Raw genomic sequence first — 18,729 nt, 5'->3', positions numbered from 1 at the left:
TTTCTATACATATATTTCTCATGTCTGTGGAGGTATTCGCTAAGATTCAGGTTGTTTTGTTTTGTGTCTGTGAAGAGAGAGACAAAGACCGAGACAGCAGAGAGTACACCTCTTTATTTTACAAAAGCACATTTTGTTTTGTTGTTATCATGACTATACAAAAATAAAAGTAGACCCTTTGCAGGTTCAATCGATACCCTTTAGATCTTTTCAAGAAAAAGACGAGACAGCAGTGCGGTCTTCAACCCTAGAGGGTTTAACAGATGTTTTTCATATCCGCGGGTTATCCCAATAACGTGTTTCCCACATCGTCCCACAGCTAGGGCTGTCGCGGTTAAGGAATTTCCCTTGCGGTAATTTTGAGTGGCTCAGTAGCGCGGTATGCGGTATTACCGCCATATATATATATATATAATTGTGTGTAGGCTGTTACAATGTAAGGTCATATTCAGAAATCAATAAACCGAAACCAAATCGCGTTGATACATGAAGTGAAGTAAACAGTACTTACATAGAAACCTAGCCAGAAAGAAATGCAAATTTTGAAGAAAAATGTCAGACATATTTAGAGGCTTTGCATCTGAAATCTTCGTATACAACAGTTAGCGCGCACCCTCCAGTCTGACTGGACAAGAGACTTTCTGTCCGTATTTCACCTGCGTGTTCTAGGCGAGCTGTCAGTCAGTGCAGTTTCATTTTTACGCCACAAGATGGAGGCAAGAGACTATCTTTGAGTAAATCTTTAAACCGTTCATTCAACTAAACGTTCAAAGACGCTTATTTATTCAAAGAGAGACGTAATGAAACACGAAGTTGAAATCATTTTAACTTTAATCGCCACTTTTAAAGGCTCAGCTGACCAGCAGAGCATCGATGTTAAGACATAGATTTCACTTTCCTTGGACATGACAAGCTAGTTTCACATACATACCTGACTGGATCTGAAAGACAGACGCAGGTAATCGCACATGCTCAGTCGATCTCTCTCTCATTCGATGTCTGTTTAGGCTTGTTAAGTGCATATCTACTGAGCCTCATAATAAACACATTATGTTATCATTACTAACTTATTACTAATTTAATATTCAGCACACGGGCATTAAGAGAGAAGGGCAAATCCTTAGGAAAAAAGAAAACAGGCAAATATCGCGGTTGCTGCGGTTGTTGCATTCCTCTGCGGTTATGCACGTCAATAGCGCGGTATTGCGATATTGCGGTTATCGCGACAGCCCTACCCACAGCAACATTAAAATAATGTAGATTAGTGCAATGTTTTATTCATGTAACATTTAATATTGGGGTCATCCAAGTTATTCGACATATTTGAACTTTTTTTTAAAGTAACACAATAGTTACTTTTCCTGGTAATTAGTTACTTTTATAATGATGTATATAATGACTAACTCAGTTACTATTTGAGAGAAGTAACTAGTAACTATAACTAATTACTTTTTTATAGTAACATGCCCAACATTGTGCGCTACCGAATACACCTAAATTTGTTTACGTCTACGCAAATCATTTTACTCCAGACTGCATTCTGAACGTAGGAAGACGATTCAAGGCAGGTGAGCAGAGCTCATTATTATATAAAGTGACATGCAGCTAAACAGGTTGCCGTTAACAGAGCTGACAAGGTAAAAAGGGTGTTGTTTTACACAACTATTGAGGAATTTTAACCAAAGTATGTTGCAGATATTTAATGACGACCCTAAAGAATCACACCATCTTGTAGAAAAATGGGCATCCGATGTCCCCTTTAAAGAAGAAGTGGGTGGTTCTAGACAATTTAGAGCATGAAATCATGTTCATTCCAAAGGCTGCAAATAGTTTGGTTTTTCTGTATTTAGACAAATGTGCAAAAACGGTTACACTGCAAATTAGTGGCTTCATGTGTCTAATCATAATGACATTCCCTCCAGACATGGCAGAGTTATTAAAAACAGCTTACCTCCATTACAATATTCATCAATTTATGTACTAAATAAACAAAATCATTAGTATTAAAACACACACACACACACATAGGATGTTATCTGTATAACAGTATACCATCAGTTTCAAAAGGTTTGATACATCAAGTTCAATCCACCGATTCCTAATGTTTGAGAAAAAAAAAAAACAACAACTAAGAATATTGTGCATCCATCACAGCTTTCCCCTGTACATCTTTTGTGTACCTACACAGACAACATGCCAAGCACACACTAAAATTTATTTTCACACATCCCTGGGCCACGAAAACAGAATTTCAGTGAGGGAATATCTACATTTTGCACTTCATTCACAGGTACACAAACAAGCGAGCATCTCTGGTTTAACCTTCACATTTTTGCTTATACTATTAAGGCCTTATTGCATTGTGCCGTGAAGAGCCAGGTTGATGGATAACTGTAGAAAAGCACAGTGAGGCACAGAGGATTCAATAACCTCAATTCTTCATCACGCATTGACATCCCATCTTCTCACCGTCTGGATTTTCACTGAAATCAGCTTCTCCCTCACCAATAATACTCCTTAAATTCCTTTTTAAATGCCTCTGCCTACATTTATCTGCCTTTGCTTGTTAAATCCTGCTTTTTACTTGCAAAATCAAGGAATCTTCTTTTTGTTTTGTGCTGTAATGGATGAGAATGACAGCTGTCTCTCTTTCCTTGTGGACCAATAAAGCAAATTATAATCATTATGATGTGCATATTATATGCCATTAGTCTCAGGTCCTCCCTTGATAATAATTATCTACCCATCTCCGTTTGAGACTCATTCATATGCAGTCACTTCACAGTATTGCATTGAAAATGTAAAACAGTTTAATTTCTGTAGATTCTATGGAACGACTGGTCTGACATCTTCCACTCCTTTTGCTATATAAAGAGTGAATTTTCCCTCAAATCATAACCCTAACGCACAACACACATCATCACACACCAACCCAGACCTTTGGGTTTCCATGGCGACCGTGATGATGGTGGAGGGGTGCTGTATTTTGCATTGCTGCGTGAGCTGAGGAAAGTAAAGAAACTGTTGGGAGCTGTGTTTACAGGCCACTGATGAGGTCTGAATGTGACAGGCCATTACAGCCTTTATAGCAGAGCACGTTTTAGGAGGGAACAGAAAAGAAGCATTAGAATTGCAGACACTAAATCTCATTTACTGTATGTGAAACCGGTGCATGTTTGCACACAAAAATCACTTTTCATCAATACATTTAAACTTAAAGGGCTTTAGATTCATGGAATGTGTTGAGTCGTAATGTACATTTTCCCTACTTTGACATTTAGAATACCTTTGTCATAATTATGTAAAGTATTCTTTAAATACAGTAATACAAAAACATGTTAACTATAATCTTTTGCAAATGTCAACCAAAAATATTCATTTTGAATAATATACGTTGTGATATTGTGTTTTTAGGCAGCATTTATTCTATTATTCTATATAATAGAATAATAGATAGATAGATAGATAGATAGATAGATAGATAGATAGATAGATAGATAGATAGATAGATAGATAGATAGATAGATAGATAGAACTCCTATTGTATTCATCTAAAAAATTAAGTAATATAAATCTTGGATGCCTGGAGGGTGAGTAAATAATGAGCTAATTTTTATTTTTGGGTGAAATAACCCTTTAACTAGGGCTGTCGCGGTTAAGAAATTTCCCTTGCGGTAATTTTGAGTGGCTCAGTAGCGCGGTATGCGGTATTACCGCCATATAATTGTGTGTAGGCTGTTACAATGTAAGGTCATATTCAGAAATCAATAAACCGAAACCAAATCGCGTTGATATATGAAGTGAAGTAAACAGTACTTACATAGAAACCTAGCCAGAAAGAAATGCAAATTTTGAAGAAAAAATGTCAGACATACTTAGAGGCTTTGCATCTGAAATCTTCGTGTATATAACAGTTAGCGCGCACCCTCGAGTTTGACTGGATGAGAGACTTTCTGTCAGTATTTTACCTGCGTGTTTTAGGCGAGCTGTCAGTCACTGCAGTTTCATTTTTACGCCACAAGATGGAGGCAAGAGACTATCTTTGAGTAAGTCTTTAATCCGTTCATTCAACTATACGTTCAAAAACGCTTATTTATTCAAAGAGAGACGTAATGAAACACGATGTTAAAATCATTTCAACTTTAATCGCCACTTTTAAAGGCTCAGCTGACCAGCAGAGCATCGATGTTAAGACAGAGATTTCACTTTCATTGGACATGACAAGCTAGTTTCACATACATACCCGACTCGATCTGAAAGACAGACGCAGGTAATCGCACAAGCTCAGTCGATCTCTCTCTCATTCGCTGTCTGTTTAGGCTTGTTAAGTGCAAATCTACTGAGCCTCATAATAAACACATTATGTTATCATTACTAACTTATTACTAATTTAATATTCAGCACACAGGCATTAAGTGAGAAGGGCAAATCCTTAGGAAAAAAGAAAACAGGCAAATATCGCGGTTGCTGCGGTTGTTGCATTCCTCTGCGGTTATGCACGTCAATAGCGCGGTATTGCGATATTGCGGTTATCGCGACAGCCCTACCTTTAACACCCAAAATCTTAAGAGGCATTAATATGTCATTAATACTACTTTAGTTACAGGCATTTAACTAAACTTGAAAAGTGCCGTTTCCCATTTTTGAACAGTCACCATTGGCACATAATGCAACAAAGATTGCTAAAGTCAATAGATTTTTACTAATAGACCTACCAATCTCTGTGTAAAAATAACATGACGCTGAAATCCTTCTAAGATAATTTGAACCCTCTTTAATTTGGCTCTAAATCTCAGGTGAAAACTGTCATTTTGACCCTCCTCTACAAAATAGTGGATTACTCAGTAAATATACATCCATCACATTTAATATTCTGGCTTTTATCACCATACATGTTTATCTTTCTTCAAATAAAATATTGAAAAAATCAAAAATTTAAGTCAGGGAAGTTTCTGAAATTTGGTTGCTTTGACACAGAATGACCCTATAGCTTGCGTGCCAGTCATTGCGTGTGAAGCTGGATGTGAGCTGTCGATTTGATGCAGAGGAAAATGTGATCTGACACCTTAAAAGAGGTCAGATAACCGATGAAATGTTCACAGATGTACACAAATACTCCAACTGAGCTAAGAGCGAAACCATGTTGCTACTCTATAGAAACACAAAATGGATCAAACATGCAGAGGTGAGATCACACATGCACATTTACACCCACATGCACACAATGAATAACTAAAGGGGCACTCAAGATGAAACAGACATTTACAATATGTCTTTCTAAACTCTTAGAAAACACTGACTTTATTCATAATTATTTTAAAAAACCTGACTGCCTGCTTGGGGAAAAAACAATCTGAATTGAAGAGCAAACAGTTAGTTGTGACGGATGAATGGATGGATGTGCATCTGAAAGCAATTCTCATAAAAGAAGAATTTACTGCTTGACTGTTTCATCAAACTACATTTTAAAACATGAATTAAATAAACATTTTTAAATATGCATTTTTCTTTTAGACACATATTTTATCACATAAATAGTTTTCTATCTATCCATCTATTAATTTTCCATTAAAAATGTAATCCCCCCCCCCATTTCTATGTATAATTCTTAAAAAACAGATTCCTTCATTTTATTTTCATGTGTCACTTCTAGCACTCCATAAAAATAAGGCATGTTATGAATCGATGAGGTGACACAGACATGACCTTTAACATACTTGGCTCAGCTATAACAAAACGCTAACTTTGCAAAGAAATATGAGGAAAAATGTCTTCTCAATTATACTTTGTTCCTTTATGGCAGTGTGGGGAATAAAACTCTCATCCATTCATCTTTCCTCACTCCACGATGGCCTTCAAACAGTCCTTTGGGGTTTAGAGGGGAGGAGAGATGCTGTTTGTGGCGGAGGCTGAAGTTGTCGAGCTTGTCAAATGAATAACTGCCCTCAAATTTCAAAGGGCCCATAGGTTCAGCGATCAATGCGATTAATGCCGGGTGAGTGCATGCGTGCGTGCATGTGTGATGCACGCTCCTGTTTTCTCTCCTGGGAGACATTGGGTGGGGTTACTATGGCACTGAACTCGAGGTGTGTGATGCTGAATTCGATATGAATATTTAAGAGACGTGCCTCACCGATCAAACAGCCCCCAGACGTGGAGGAGAGTGAAAGACAGGAGGTTTCTTTTTCTTATCTGTTCCTGCTCTTTTTCTCTCTCCTCTCAGACTCTATAAATAAGTAAGGTTCTGTTTCCAAGGTAACATGTCCCCTGAGATTCGGTCCCTTCTACTATTAGGGGGAAAAGGTGCGAGAGCAACCAACACACAACAGGTCTCACAGTCCTATACGTTATCTATTCACAAATGTTTACAATCAAGCATAGGCTAAAGTCATAAATCTATCTATACGCCTCGTGTTTCCCATCATTCCCTGATGCTGTGTTTGTGTTGCCACCAATGCTTCGTTCCCCATCAGCAGCCTCCTTTAAATCACAGCATATGGGGAAGGCTTTGTGCTGGGATGCATGAATAAGTGCTCATAAACTGGTGGGAAATTTACAAGTACACTGCTACAGCATGTCAGTAACAATGAGAACAGATGTCAAGCTGTAGAGATTTGAAGGCTGCTTTTGCAATTAACTCTTTATTGCGGTTAATATCTGACTGCTGACTTTGCTCAATTCGACATTGTAAAGAAAAGCAGAGAAGCTTGATATACTTAAAGCAGGTATTAACCAACAGGAGTGCTGGATGGATAACAAGGCCTCTCACCTGCAGTTATTGTGAACGGCTCCCTCTTGTGGTGGTTTTGGTGTTTGAAAGCCGAGCAGTGGCCTGGAACAATGTCATTTGGAGATCGAACCAGGAACAATCCATTCGGCTGCACAGGCGATTTAACCAAGCCATTTTCACTTGGCTGCGGACCAGTAACATTAGTGTACTCTAGTCAAATTCACTCACAAGTCATTATATTATGAGAGATAACCGAATACTGGCCGGAGAAAGTTTAAAACTACCTGTGAAACGTTGTGCGTCGACTGTTTTGAATCAGAACAAACATTACTGATTCACGAATGAGTCACTCGTTTGATTCCATGCGTAGGACGAAACGTAAACGTTTTGAATCGGTTCGCGATTCACTCGTAAGTGAATCATCAGCTCAGTCACGTGGTAAATCGTTTGGCGCGATTTAGAAAAAACATTTATTTTATAGCACATAGACCAAAAATAGCTGGATGAATTAAACGATTACCTTTAATGAATTAAACCTAAACTTGCTAAATTATTTTATCTGGTTTTTCAGTCATGAAGATTTCCTGGCTGTTCCAAGCTTTATAATGGCAGTCAAAAATCTATCATAAAACTCCACACGGCTCCTGGGGGCTAATAAAAGCCTTCTGAAGAGAATCGATGCATTTTTGCAAGAAAAATATCCATATTTAAAAGTTACCGTAATTTCCATTTTCTGTTAACTGTCTTAAACACTTTTGCAAGAGCTGCTGAAAAAAAAAACAGCTTAAACCAGCCTGGCCAGGATGGGAGACCAGCTAAAACAAGCTACTTCCAGCTTAAACCAGCTAAGACCAGCCAACCAGCCTATAGGCTTTTCTCCCTTTTTCAGCAGGGATATATAAAAATTCACTCCTTTACGTATTTTTTCTTTGCTGTAAACAAAATTGGCGAAAATATGCTAGTCTACATCCTACATAATCCACTGGAATGCCACTCTCCCTGGTGAAAAAACCAGCCTAGGCTGGTTTTAGCTGTTTTGTTCACCAGGGATAGGCTACTACACATTTTATTAGTCCTAAAAAATCCTTATTTTGCACTTTTAATAGAGGGTTTGCAATTACAATTTGTAATCCGTTACTGATTCCAAATTACATGACAAAAATTTAGTCAGTAGCGTAATCTATTACATTACACATTTTATGTAGAATCAGATTAATTTAGGTATAATTAGATTACTTTTAGATTACCTTTGATCTAACTTGTTTATCACATTGATTTAAACAGAATAACCTTGTACCATAATTATGTAAAAATACTAAAAATGAGAAAATACAGTCCTTTCATTGTAATTAACAACATGAAGTGCATTAAACATTATATTACATTAAGGTTTCCCAAACTGGGGTTTGTTAAGGAACTGCAGGGGGTTTGTGAGTTTAATAAAAGTAATGTCAAATCATCCTACGTCATCTGCTGGAACACCACTCTCTTGTTAATGCATATAGGACAGTTAAGCTAGGGTTTTTACGGTTTAAAAAGTTTTAAATATGGATATCTTTCTTATACAAACACATCTCTTCATTTCAAAAAAACTTTTTTAACCTACCGAGCCATGTGGAGCACTTTTTATGATGGATGGATGCACTTTTTGGGGCTTCAAAGTCTCAACAGCCTTTCACTCCATTATAAAGATTGGAAGAGCCAGGACATTTCTTAATATAACTACGACTGTATTCATCTAAAAGAAGAAAGTCGTATACACATAGGATGGCTTAAAGGAGTCATCAGATGCCCATTTTCCACAAGTTAAGTTCAATACTTGCCCATGCAACCTTTCAATGACTCAATATCCAGTCGAAACTATCCACGAATATAAATGTAATAGCATAATACGTGGATATGTTAATCACTAAGTACAGTAATAAATCATTTTACCATCAACATCTGTGCTCTGTCATAATGAATAAATCTTTTGGAGATGCTTTGTAGCCCAGTAACATTAATTATAACCTAACTATTTACTGTATGGTTATGTATCTTTACAAATGGATAGTTGTAAATGTGGATTTAGTGTATCTTGAACACAGTGTGATTAGAGCTAAAGAAGCTAAATATGCCATACGATTACTGTGAAATTTTATGAATTTGATTTTATATTAACTGTTAAGTAGATTTCTGTCTTTCCAACGCGGAAGTAAGCCTATGGACGAGACTTCCAGTTCATTATCCGCTATAGGGAAATAATGAGAAGAATAACAACATGCAGTAAATGTTAAAACTGTTTGCACTACAAAACAATATGATAAGACACGCCAATTTACAATATCAAGCAGCAAAACAAGCTGTTCTGTACAACTAAAAATAGCTGGACGTAGATGAGACCCGAAACCAGACCCATAAAATTTACAAATGACTGCACACACTCTTATAGAAAGAAAAAGGTGGATAGAAAATAGCCTACGGAGAACATAAGATGGCCACTTAGTGAACTGACTTTGCCTGAACTCAGTAAGCTCGCTGAGGCTAAAGACATGCCAGCACTGTCGATTAGTATATACACTAGTCAAAGAGTCTATGTTAAGGTGTTAATGGCACACACTAGGGAGTATGAGAATACAGTATTAACCTCTGATTACACACACCAAGTCTAGAGGGAAGAGTATCTAGCGTAAAATCCCTTCTTGTCTCTCCTCTTTTCGATAATGCTAATTAACATTCTTTAGCTGAGCAGATCCCAGGAAACATCAAAGCGCAGGATTAAATTATCACAATTAGTCCACTGGAAGTCATTATCCAGCGATCATCCCAAATATCAGTCATGGGGATTGAGAAATGCAGGGAGGAGAGATGGGTGGAGTACCGTGAGGGTGTAGAACAATGCAGTAGAGACCAAAAAATAGATGGAGACAAAAGGAAAACCCAGATGCTAATAATCTAATATTTAACAAAGGCTCATTTGCAAATGTGCAATGATGGTTCTTCACCTCAGTTAATGTGTGAGTGACATGGGGGAGCTTTTACATCAATGAAGCATTCACACCAGATTTCTCCAGAGCAACACACCCCCAACAGTGACTTTTCTCACCTTCACTCTTGAAAGTAAAGATGATTCACGATGCCATAGACAAACCTTTATGTCTAAATGGTTCTATAAAGAAGCTTTAACATCTGAAGAACCTTTCTGTTTCACAAAAGGTTCTTTGCGGCGAAAGAAGGTTCTTCAGATTATAAAAAGGCAAGAAAGAGATGGTTCTTCAAAGAACCTTTGACTGAATGGTTCTTTGTGGAACCAAAAATGGTTCTTTTATGGCCATTTTCTAAGTGTGTTGGTGCTTAGGAATATTTTAAATGACTAAATTCGAACTTTAGGCCAAAATGTGATTTTTTCAAGGAGATGAATCTATTTCCTCTATTGGATTTCAATCCTGGGCTGAGTTTCCCTTGCCCTCTTGTAACCATGAAGTGTTTTTTTCTCTATGTTGCAACACATAAATGAGATGTTCTTCACATTAAGCTGCTGAAAATGAAAATAAAATCACAGTGTGTCTTTTCATTTTTGTGACAGGTGCAGTTTCAGTAGGACACTGAGAATGATGCAATCACTGAACAACTGGGTTTTTGTCACCAATGCAGGAAACACAGCAAAATAATGAGCAGCATATTGTATGGAGGCAGATCTAAATGTGAGACTGAGGTCAATTGTAAGAAAGAGGCAGGGTTTAAGCAGACTAAATTGACCTATTTAAACTTCATGATATATTGATTATATCGCTATATTGATCATATCCAATTGCGAAAAATGACCAGGTGTAAGTGGGTCAGGAAGTGGTTTGAGAAGCATTCCAGCTATAACTGTACAAGTATAAATGGATCTGGTTGTTGAAGTCATATATACAGTTGAACTCAAAAGTTTACATACACCTTGCAGAATTTGCAAAATGTCAAATTATTTGACCAAAATAAGAGGGATCGTACAAAATGCATGTTATTTTTTTATTTAGTATTTCCCTGAATATAATATTTCACATAAAAGACGTTTACATAAAGTCCACAAAAGAAAATAATAGTTGAATTTATAAAAATGACTCAATGAAATCAACTCAACTCATGACTGTTCAAAAGTTTATATACACTTGATTTTTAATACTTTTAACTTTTGTAAACTTTTGAACGGAATGAGGATGTGCGTATTTTTCTTATTTTGCCTAAATATCATATTTTGTCATTTAGTACTGCCCTTTAGAAGCTACAGAAGATAGACAAAATAAGTTCAATTTACCCTGATCTTCAAATTCAAAACGTTTTCATTGGTTTTTGAACCAGTTCAAAAACGTTTTATTGAGCTGAACTGTCCAAAAAGAACTGGTTTGTGCATGGTTGTTTACACAAAAATCATTAAGATGCTTTAAAATATAAATATTGAGATTTTCCATTTAATGCCAACTTTAAAATGAATATCTGAAATTCACTTTAATTTCAAGCTCTGTGGTTTAACAGTATAAACTGGAGGAAGTGATTAATCTTGAGCAGTCGTGCTAATTACCTTAACTGGGTACAACCTAATGTTCATTCGAGTCCACCTGTGTTCAATTGCTTGATGGCATCATTAATATCAGTTTGAGTTTTTTGCTCAGTTGAGCTTTTATAACTGAAATAGAAGCACACATCAATCCGGCTGTCTGTGGGGTATAGAGATGAATTTGTAAGAAGGGAAAAACGAAAACAGATTGTCGAAGCCTTGAACTTTCTTGCCTGAAAGAAAAAGGCTATTGGGTGCAAACCAAATATAGTTCCACCCCCACATAACACTGTGGAGACAACGTCATGTGCTCAACTGAAGAGAAGTAACTGGAAAGAATATTAGCATCACAACCTGGATGGAATCAAATATAAGCAAGTCTTTTTTTGGGAAAGTTTGTTTTAGTCAACTAGAAATCTGCAGGATAATGGACTAAAGGATTCTCTAAATGATTATCCTTTAAATCCTCTAAAATGATTAGGTCTAGTCTTAAATTTGGATATCAGCACCAGCTGTTTGTGGAAATGCTTTGGTAGCTGAGAATGTATTTGATTGTCTTAACTATAGAGTGTTTTCACAACATTTCATTAAACAGTCATATTAGCCACACTGAACGTAAACTATGCCACTGAACCGAATGATACTCTCATATTTTGCTGACTATTGCTGCTGAAAATTGATTGTCATGTTTTGGGCTGTACTAATCTGTCAGACCAGGAAAAACATTTGGAGTTTATAACAAATCAAGGAGAACAGCGCAAAAAACTGTCTGTTTGTGCAAAAAAGGCGTTTGTGGTTGGCCAAACTGAACCAGGATTTCCAGGGCAAGAGTCTTGACAACATTCATGTTTGTTCTTTGTATCTTAATACTGTTTGAACATATCTTTAACACTTATTAACTTTAGTTTGTTAAACTATTGTGCCCTTTCCTGCTTACTAGGTCCTTCTTTATGATTTAGCAGCTTCCACATGTTTTTTTCTGTGGTTTAGACAGCAGAAATTAGCAGAACAACGTATTCAGTAGTACATTAACTGTGCAATCAGTGCTGTTGGTTTACATCCGAGTGTCTCCAATATATGGCCACCCTATATACTTACCAAACCGTGACTTTAGGAAAATTTGCTGAACATTAGGCTCCGTTGCCACAGCATCCATTAAAACATAGTTATGTATGTATATCTAGGTGTTCATTACTTTTTCTTTGTAAATTTTTCTCTTTTTACAGATATGGATGGCCAGCCCTAGTCATGCAGTGCCATTGTGTTTGGGTTTTCTTATTGCCACGTCACCTAAGGGAAACTGTCATTTTATAATGCATGCTGATCAGAGTTAAATGGCCTTCCTTTAGACTTCTTCTTATCATTATTACTTTATAGTGTTCTTGTGACTTATTTCATCTCTTCTCCAGGGTCTTTACATGTGTTAATGGATAATGGGCTGCTCTTCTTGGCCTACTGCCACCATGACCTGGTCACAGAAAAGCAGAAGATGGATGTTTAAGTCTATGCACAAGTCTGATCTTGTTCTCCATTTTGCTTAACTCACTTTTTTTTGCCATGTTTTTATTTTTACTATGGATTCCAGAGAGACTATTAATTCATTTGTCTTCCCAACTACTGGTCCTATAGGGTCTGTCCCAGCAGCTCAGGCCATAGGCTGTAGCCATTAGGACTACTTAAAGTATACGTTTTGTGTGTCTTCCCCTCGCCACATTCGTCATGACTCTGCAACAGTCATGTCCTTGCACTCCTCTTTAACAAATGCCATCTTTGTAATGTTGACTTGATGTCTTTACAAAGCATGTCTTCATCAATTTGATAACTCTTTAACTCTAGCCCTGTCAGCATCAGCTCTACAGCACCACCTAAAGATGAACTAGAGTATGACATGGCCAAATCAGGGGCCAGTTGTCAAAAAGTTTTATCTGGATCGGATCAATCTGGATTTGAAAATCCCATGTTTTGCTATCAGGATCAGGCAATCCATCTTAATTTTGTGCCGTTGTTTTTCAAAGCGAAATTGAATTGGATCACCCTAATCCAGATACACACTTTTTCTAAATTTGGATTTCTGGTGCTCTACAGAGCCACTGAAGGGACATGGTGATGGGGGAAAAATAGATTAAAAAAGCCAATGTTTTGCACTGCATTTACACAAAACTACTTCTGACTGGTCCATCTCTGATGATTGTGCCACAAAAAAAAAAAAACTTTATATATTTTTGTTTGATATTAAAAGCTGTTTATGGATATAACATGTCAAAATGTTGTATCTTTTGGACCAGTTTTAAAGTTCTATTGCATTTTTGTTCCTGAAATCCACCTGTCTGCTGGGATCAGAATAATCCTTTTTTTGTGATCAAAAGTATCCCAATCTTACTTAAACACAAACTGAGGTTTTAATCTGAATCAAAACCAAAATTGGATTTTGTGATCTAATCCGATTCAGAATCTTTTTTTCTCTTAAACAACCCATTTTCAATATTTGATCCAATCCGATGGCCAAAATGCAATAAGTTTACATTTACACACCTGGCCCCAGAGCTTCACCAACTGAAACCATGCAGATTTGAATATTGATAAAAGTTGTAAAATAAAGGATCAACAACAAATCAATTGTAATAGAGATCTCTTTATTATAGTGCATTTATCAGATGTTACAAGATGGGTTTAAAAAAAAAAAAGAGCTAAAAACAAAAACCATTTCAGTAAAAGAAAAACAAACATGTGCACACGTTCCTTTTGCTTTATTATTTTACAGAATTTTTGAAATTAAAGCTTCACATCTGAACATAGGATAGCTAAATGAAATCTGCAAGCTAAATACATTTTCATACTCATACACTTTAATTACTTGTCATAGATGATGCTTATTCAAATAAATCTTTTATCTACTACAGTAGATCTGTATCAGAAGAACTAAAAAGGCCAAAAAACATTATTAGAGTTATGAAACATGAATTTCGGTGACAGACAACAGGGGGAAGAAAACAAATCAATAAAACGCACTCATGTCGCTATCAAGTTTCACACACGGTGAAACATCACCTATTCCCTTGTGAGAGAGGTCAGTACAGGGTTAGGACCACTGGGATCTTTACAGCAGAATGTTCAATGCTGTATTCAACACTGCAGTTGCCTTTGGAATATGAAGGAAAACAACGCGTTTGTCAGTTTTGGATTATTAGATGCGTGTACACGTCCTCAAAGCGAACATCTCTCTGCTGGTGCTTGATTCTATCAATGACGTGTTTTAAAATGGACTGGTGCATCAGGTAGAGCAGCCATCGGCAGATGAAGAAAAACAGGGACATAGGAAAGAAATGGGAAATATGGAACGGGTACGGCTATAGCTGGCTGGAGGAGTTTGCGTTTTGACCTGCATCTGTTCTGCAATACAAAGAGAACCAACTGAGGAACCACTGGAGCTCTGATTTTTAGCGATCTATTAGGCATTTCAATTTTAAGCACAATTGGGAAAAATGAATGCATCTCAAAAAGCCCTTAGTGGCCTCACCTGGACACTCATGAGATTCTGACTGTACATACGATGCAGGACAACTTGAAAGAGACCATAATAACGAAATCATCACAACAATAAAAAAAAAAAAGAAAAAGAAAAAGAGCTAAAAGAAGAATCACTGGAGTGGGAGCAGCTCGCAATAGGCCTCGCTGCTCCAGCAGAAGGCGCTCATTCCCTCCATAATCCCACAAACACTCATCGCTTCTGCAGTCGCCTCTTACATGGCAATCAAATCACATGTAAGGCTGTTAGTTAGCGCCTGGGATCTGATTGGATGATCGGCAAGATCCAAAAAAAAAAAAAAAAAAAAAAAAAAAGCAGACACACAGGGTCAAATGATTTCTTTCCCACAGGCAATAGTTTAAGACGTTTCCAAACTGACTTTGTGTAAACGAAAAGGTTTCACAGGCTTGTGCTTGAGGACAGCAGTAGGGAAAGCAAGCTGGTGGTGTTCACATGGAAAGAGTCATGTGACGTACCTGAAAGCGTTAGCATGATTTTCAAATAACGCGAAGAAGAATGGATGGAAAAGAAATGTCACTTTATTGTCTGATTTTTTTTTCCTTCTTTTTTTTTCCCAACCTGATGCAGGTTACAATGAGTTTTATCAAATGTTGGGGGTCAAAGGATGGCAACTCACACCTTGTAACATTTTAGACATGCGTGATTGCTTCGAACATTGGGAAAGGGGAAAAATAAATCAGGCCTATAGTCTGGTTTCAGTGTATTAGGTAACAGAAATATTTAACATCCTGGGTCATTCTTTGCGTGCAGAAAACCACGGGGAGAGGAGGGAGAAGAGAGAGAAAGAGAGAACCGTGCTGTACACTGAGTGTCTATTTTGAAAGGCACAGCAAGGCTACTCCCACCCTCAGTTCATACACACACATACACACGTACACACTCTTTCTTGCATGTGTATTATAGACAGCACTGGGCAGAGTCTCTTACGTATACAAGACTGGACGAGAGAAAGAAATGGATAAACTGGGCAACCGGGCAAGACTGAAACCAGTGCTGTCACCCTTCACACACATTCATACACACAGCGCTGACAGAAGAGGAGAGAGGGTGGAATGGATCATTTAGCGTTTTTGAGCTGGTTGGAGAGCCAGTCGAGCCCTTCGTACAGACCGTCCCCACTGGTGGCGCAGGTGGCCTGGATGTACCAGTTACGGTGACGCAGGGAATGAAGGCCCAGCTTATCTGTGATCTCGGCTGCGTTCATCGCGTTGGGCAGGTCCTGTTGTGGAACAGATGAAAAGAGCAATGCCGTCAAATACTAGAACACCATTTTTGATTTGCGCAATACTGATTAAAAAAACCCCAACATCATTCTGACTGTGTGAAAATGTGCTGACCGTTCTGCAGATGTCACTGAGTTCTGCTGAAATAACTTTAATGACTCTGAGCCAGTTCATTTTAATTAATCATCATCAACATAACCAAAAAAAGATGAGTTACTGGTTTAAATTAGTCTAAAGCACTGGCTCATTTCCTTTACAGTATTACCAGAGAGGGAGAGTTACTTATGCTCACCAAGGCTACTTATATTTAATCAAAAATACTGTAAAAACAGTATTTTCATGAAATATTATATTTTAAAAGATCACATTTTAGTTCACCTTACTACTTTTCTGGGCATTTAATATGTTGCTTGCATTGCTGTCTATGCAGGGTCAGAAAGCTCTAAGATTATCACAAATATCTTATTTTGTGTCTTGAAGATGAACGAAGGTCTTACGGGTTTGGAATGACGTGAGGGTGAGTAACTAATGACAGAATTTTCTTTTTTGGGTGAACTATCCCTGTAACTCTCACTTTTGATCAAATTAATGCTGCTGAATAAAATGCTTGTTGAATGAACAAAATTACATTAACAAAAACGAATAAGATGAGGCATGACATACACCACATGCTGTATTATATACAGACTAATAAATTACAGAACGTTTAGCATAAATAAAATAAATGAAAGAAAGCCTTTAAGATGCTTAAAATTTCAAATTTGAGCATTCTCAAAAAACTGTCACAAATGCAACCATTTTAGTCACAGTCTAGAGCCCTGAAAGTTCATTTTTCTAACTGACTAATGAGTTTATGGTCATTACCAGAGAGGGAGAGTTACTTATGCTCACCAAGGCTACTTTTATTTAATCAAAAATGTAGTAAAAAACAGTATTTTCATGAAATATTATATTTTAAAAGACAATATTTTTAGCATAAGTAACTCTCCCTCTCTGGTAACGACCATAAACTCATTAGTCAGCTAGAAAAATATCTTAATTTGTGTTTTGAAGAGGAACGAAGGTCTTACGGGTTTGGAATGACATGAGGGTGAGTTACTAATGACGGAACTTTCATTTTTGGGTGAACTCTCACTTTTGATCAAATTATCAAGGGAGAAAAAAAAAACTCAACTACTGCTGTTAAATATACACGAGAGTCAGTTGGTATACATTACTATAATATTGAAGGTTAAAATTAACTCATTTTTTTATGAAACTCTTAAATTACACTCAAAGTTCCAAATATATAGTTATATTTCTACTCACATTCATTTTTTAAAACATTTAAATGGTGGATGACGCTTTTATTCAAACATAAATTAAACACTGAAGAACAGTACAAATTCTATAATTATACAATTATATGGTGCATATATTTAGCAAACTGCTCATCTCTAATGTCAGGGCTCTAGACTCATTCCACCCACTGGTTGCTCTTTTGCGACTAACGTTTGCAGGAGCACATCATTTGGTCGCTTTTTTTTTGCAACAACACCGAACCAATGCATGCTAATAAACTTTTATCATGGTTTATAGTTATATGGTAATGAAAGTGCTTAACCAGTTCTTGTTCATCAGTAGTATTATTTGTGATTTGAATTTTGTGAACGGGAGTTCCTCTTTTGCTATAAGCCGGGCTTCGGATGCTTTTGGTTTCGATCTTGTTGTCACGTTTTGCCTACATACACCTCTCACTTTTTAAAACTAAAACAAAAGATGGATTCATTGTTATATTTTTAATTAATTAAAAAAACAGCAATAAAAGCAGGCTACAATGACAAACTAGCTTTTTAGTCACAGTCAAGAGCCCTGAAAGTACATTTTTCTAGCTGACTAATGAGTTTATGATCACCAAATGTGTTTTTTCTGAGGGAAATGTGACATTATGTAACATTATTTACAAGCTGTAACATAGTGACTCTTCGAGCAGCTGAAACAATGATTGAGCAAATACATGGGACAGGATATGGATTTTGGTAAGTTGTACTCTCTTTTAACATGCCTTTGGATGTTAATTTATGTGTATTTTATGCTGTAGCTAGCATTAAAGCGGAGGAGATGATTAGTTTATGTGCACTTCACGTTGCTGCTTCTCTTGAACTGAGGCACTACAGAAATCTGTCACTCCATATTAAACAGCACCAAAAGGGCATTTATGGTTTAAATATTGTAATGAAATGGACAGAATTTGAAATCTGAGACTTTGCTTTAGATCAAAAGTGAAAAAGCAGAAATCCTATAGCGATTTATTGGATGGGAGGTGTGCTGCAATGTTCCGCTCATTAACTGAAAACAGGCTAGACTAATGATTTCTTAGGATTTAAGAATCAATATTGTTCTGTAAAAATGAGAATAGGTTAAAGTCAAGACATCAATATTTTATACCAGCCCTAATTAATACCCAGACTAATCAATGAAACAGTCATACCTGACATTAGCCATAGCAGAAGTCGGAAAAGAAACCAAATTAACACAGGATCGTTTTTTTCTCTCTTTTACCTGTTTGTTGGCAAAGACAAGCAGCACAGCATCTCTCAACTCGTCCTCCGCCAGCATCCTCGTCAACTCCTCCCTCGCCTCATTCACTCGCTCCCTATCGTTACTGTCCACCACAAAAATCAGGCCTGTGAAAGAAACAGTGAGAGAATGACTATGCGCTCAAGAGTTG

At 37.0% G+C, this 18,729-nt stretch overlaps 1 protein-coding gene across 1 annotated transcript in view; it reads right to left on the bottom strand.

Moving 5' to 3' along the window:
- Positions 1-13,977: 13,977 nt before the first annotated feature.
- LOC141303557 (ADP-ribosylation factor 3-like) overlaps positions 13,978-18,729 on the bottom strand; it is a 22,022-nt gene continuing 17,270 nt past the window's right edge. The window contains exons 2-3 of the mRNA XM_073832438.1: positions 18,561-18,685; positions 13,978-16,015 (exon numbers count right to left, since the gene is read on the bottom strand). Of these exons, the coding sequence (XP_073688539.1) occupies positions 15,854-16,015; positions 18,561-18,685 (287 nt within the window). The 3' untranslated portion in view covers positions 13,978-15,853. The remainder of the gene's footprint in view (positions 16,016-18,560; positions 18,686-18,729) is intronic.

Source organism: Garra rufa, chromosome 1 (assembly GCF_049309525.1).
Source record: "Garra rufa chromosome 1, GarRuf1.0, whole genome shotgun sequence".
Taxonomy (NCBI): domain Eukaryota; kingdom Metazoa; phylum Chordata; class Actinopteri; order Cypriniformes; family Cyprinidae; genus Garra; species Garra rufa.
The sequence above is the reverse complement of the archived record's forward strand: the minus strand, read 5'-3'. Positions and strand labels throughout refer to the sequence as shown.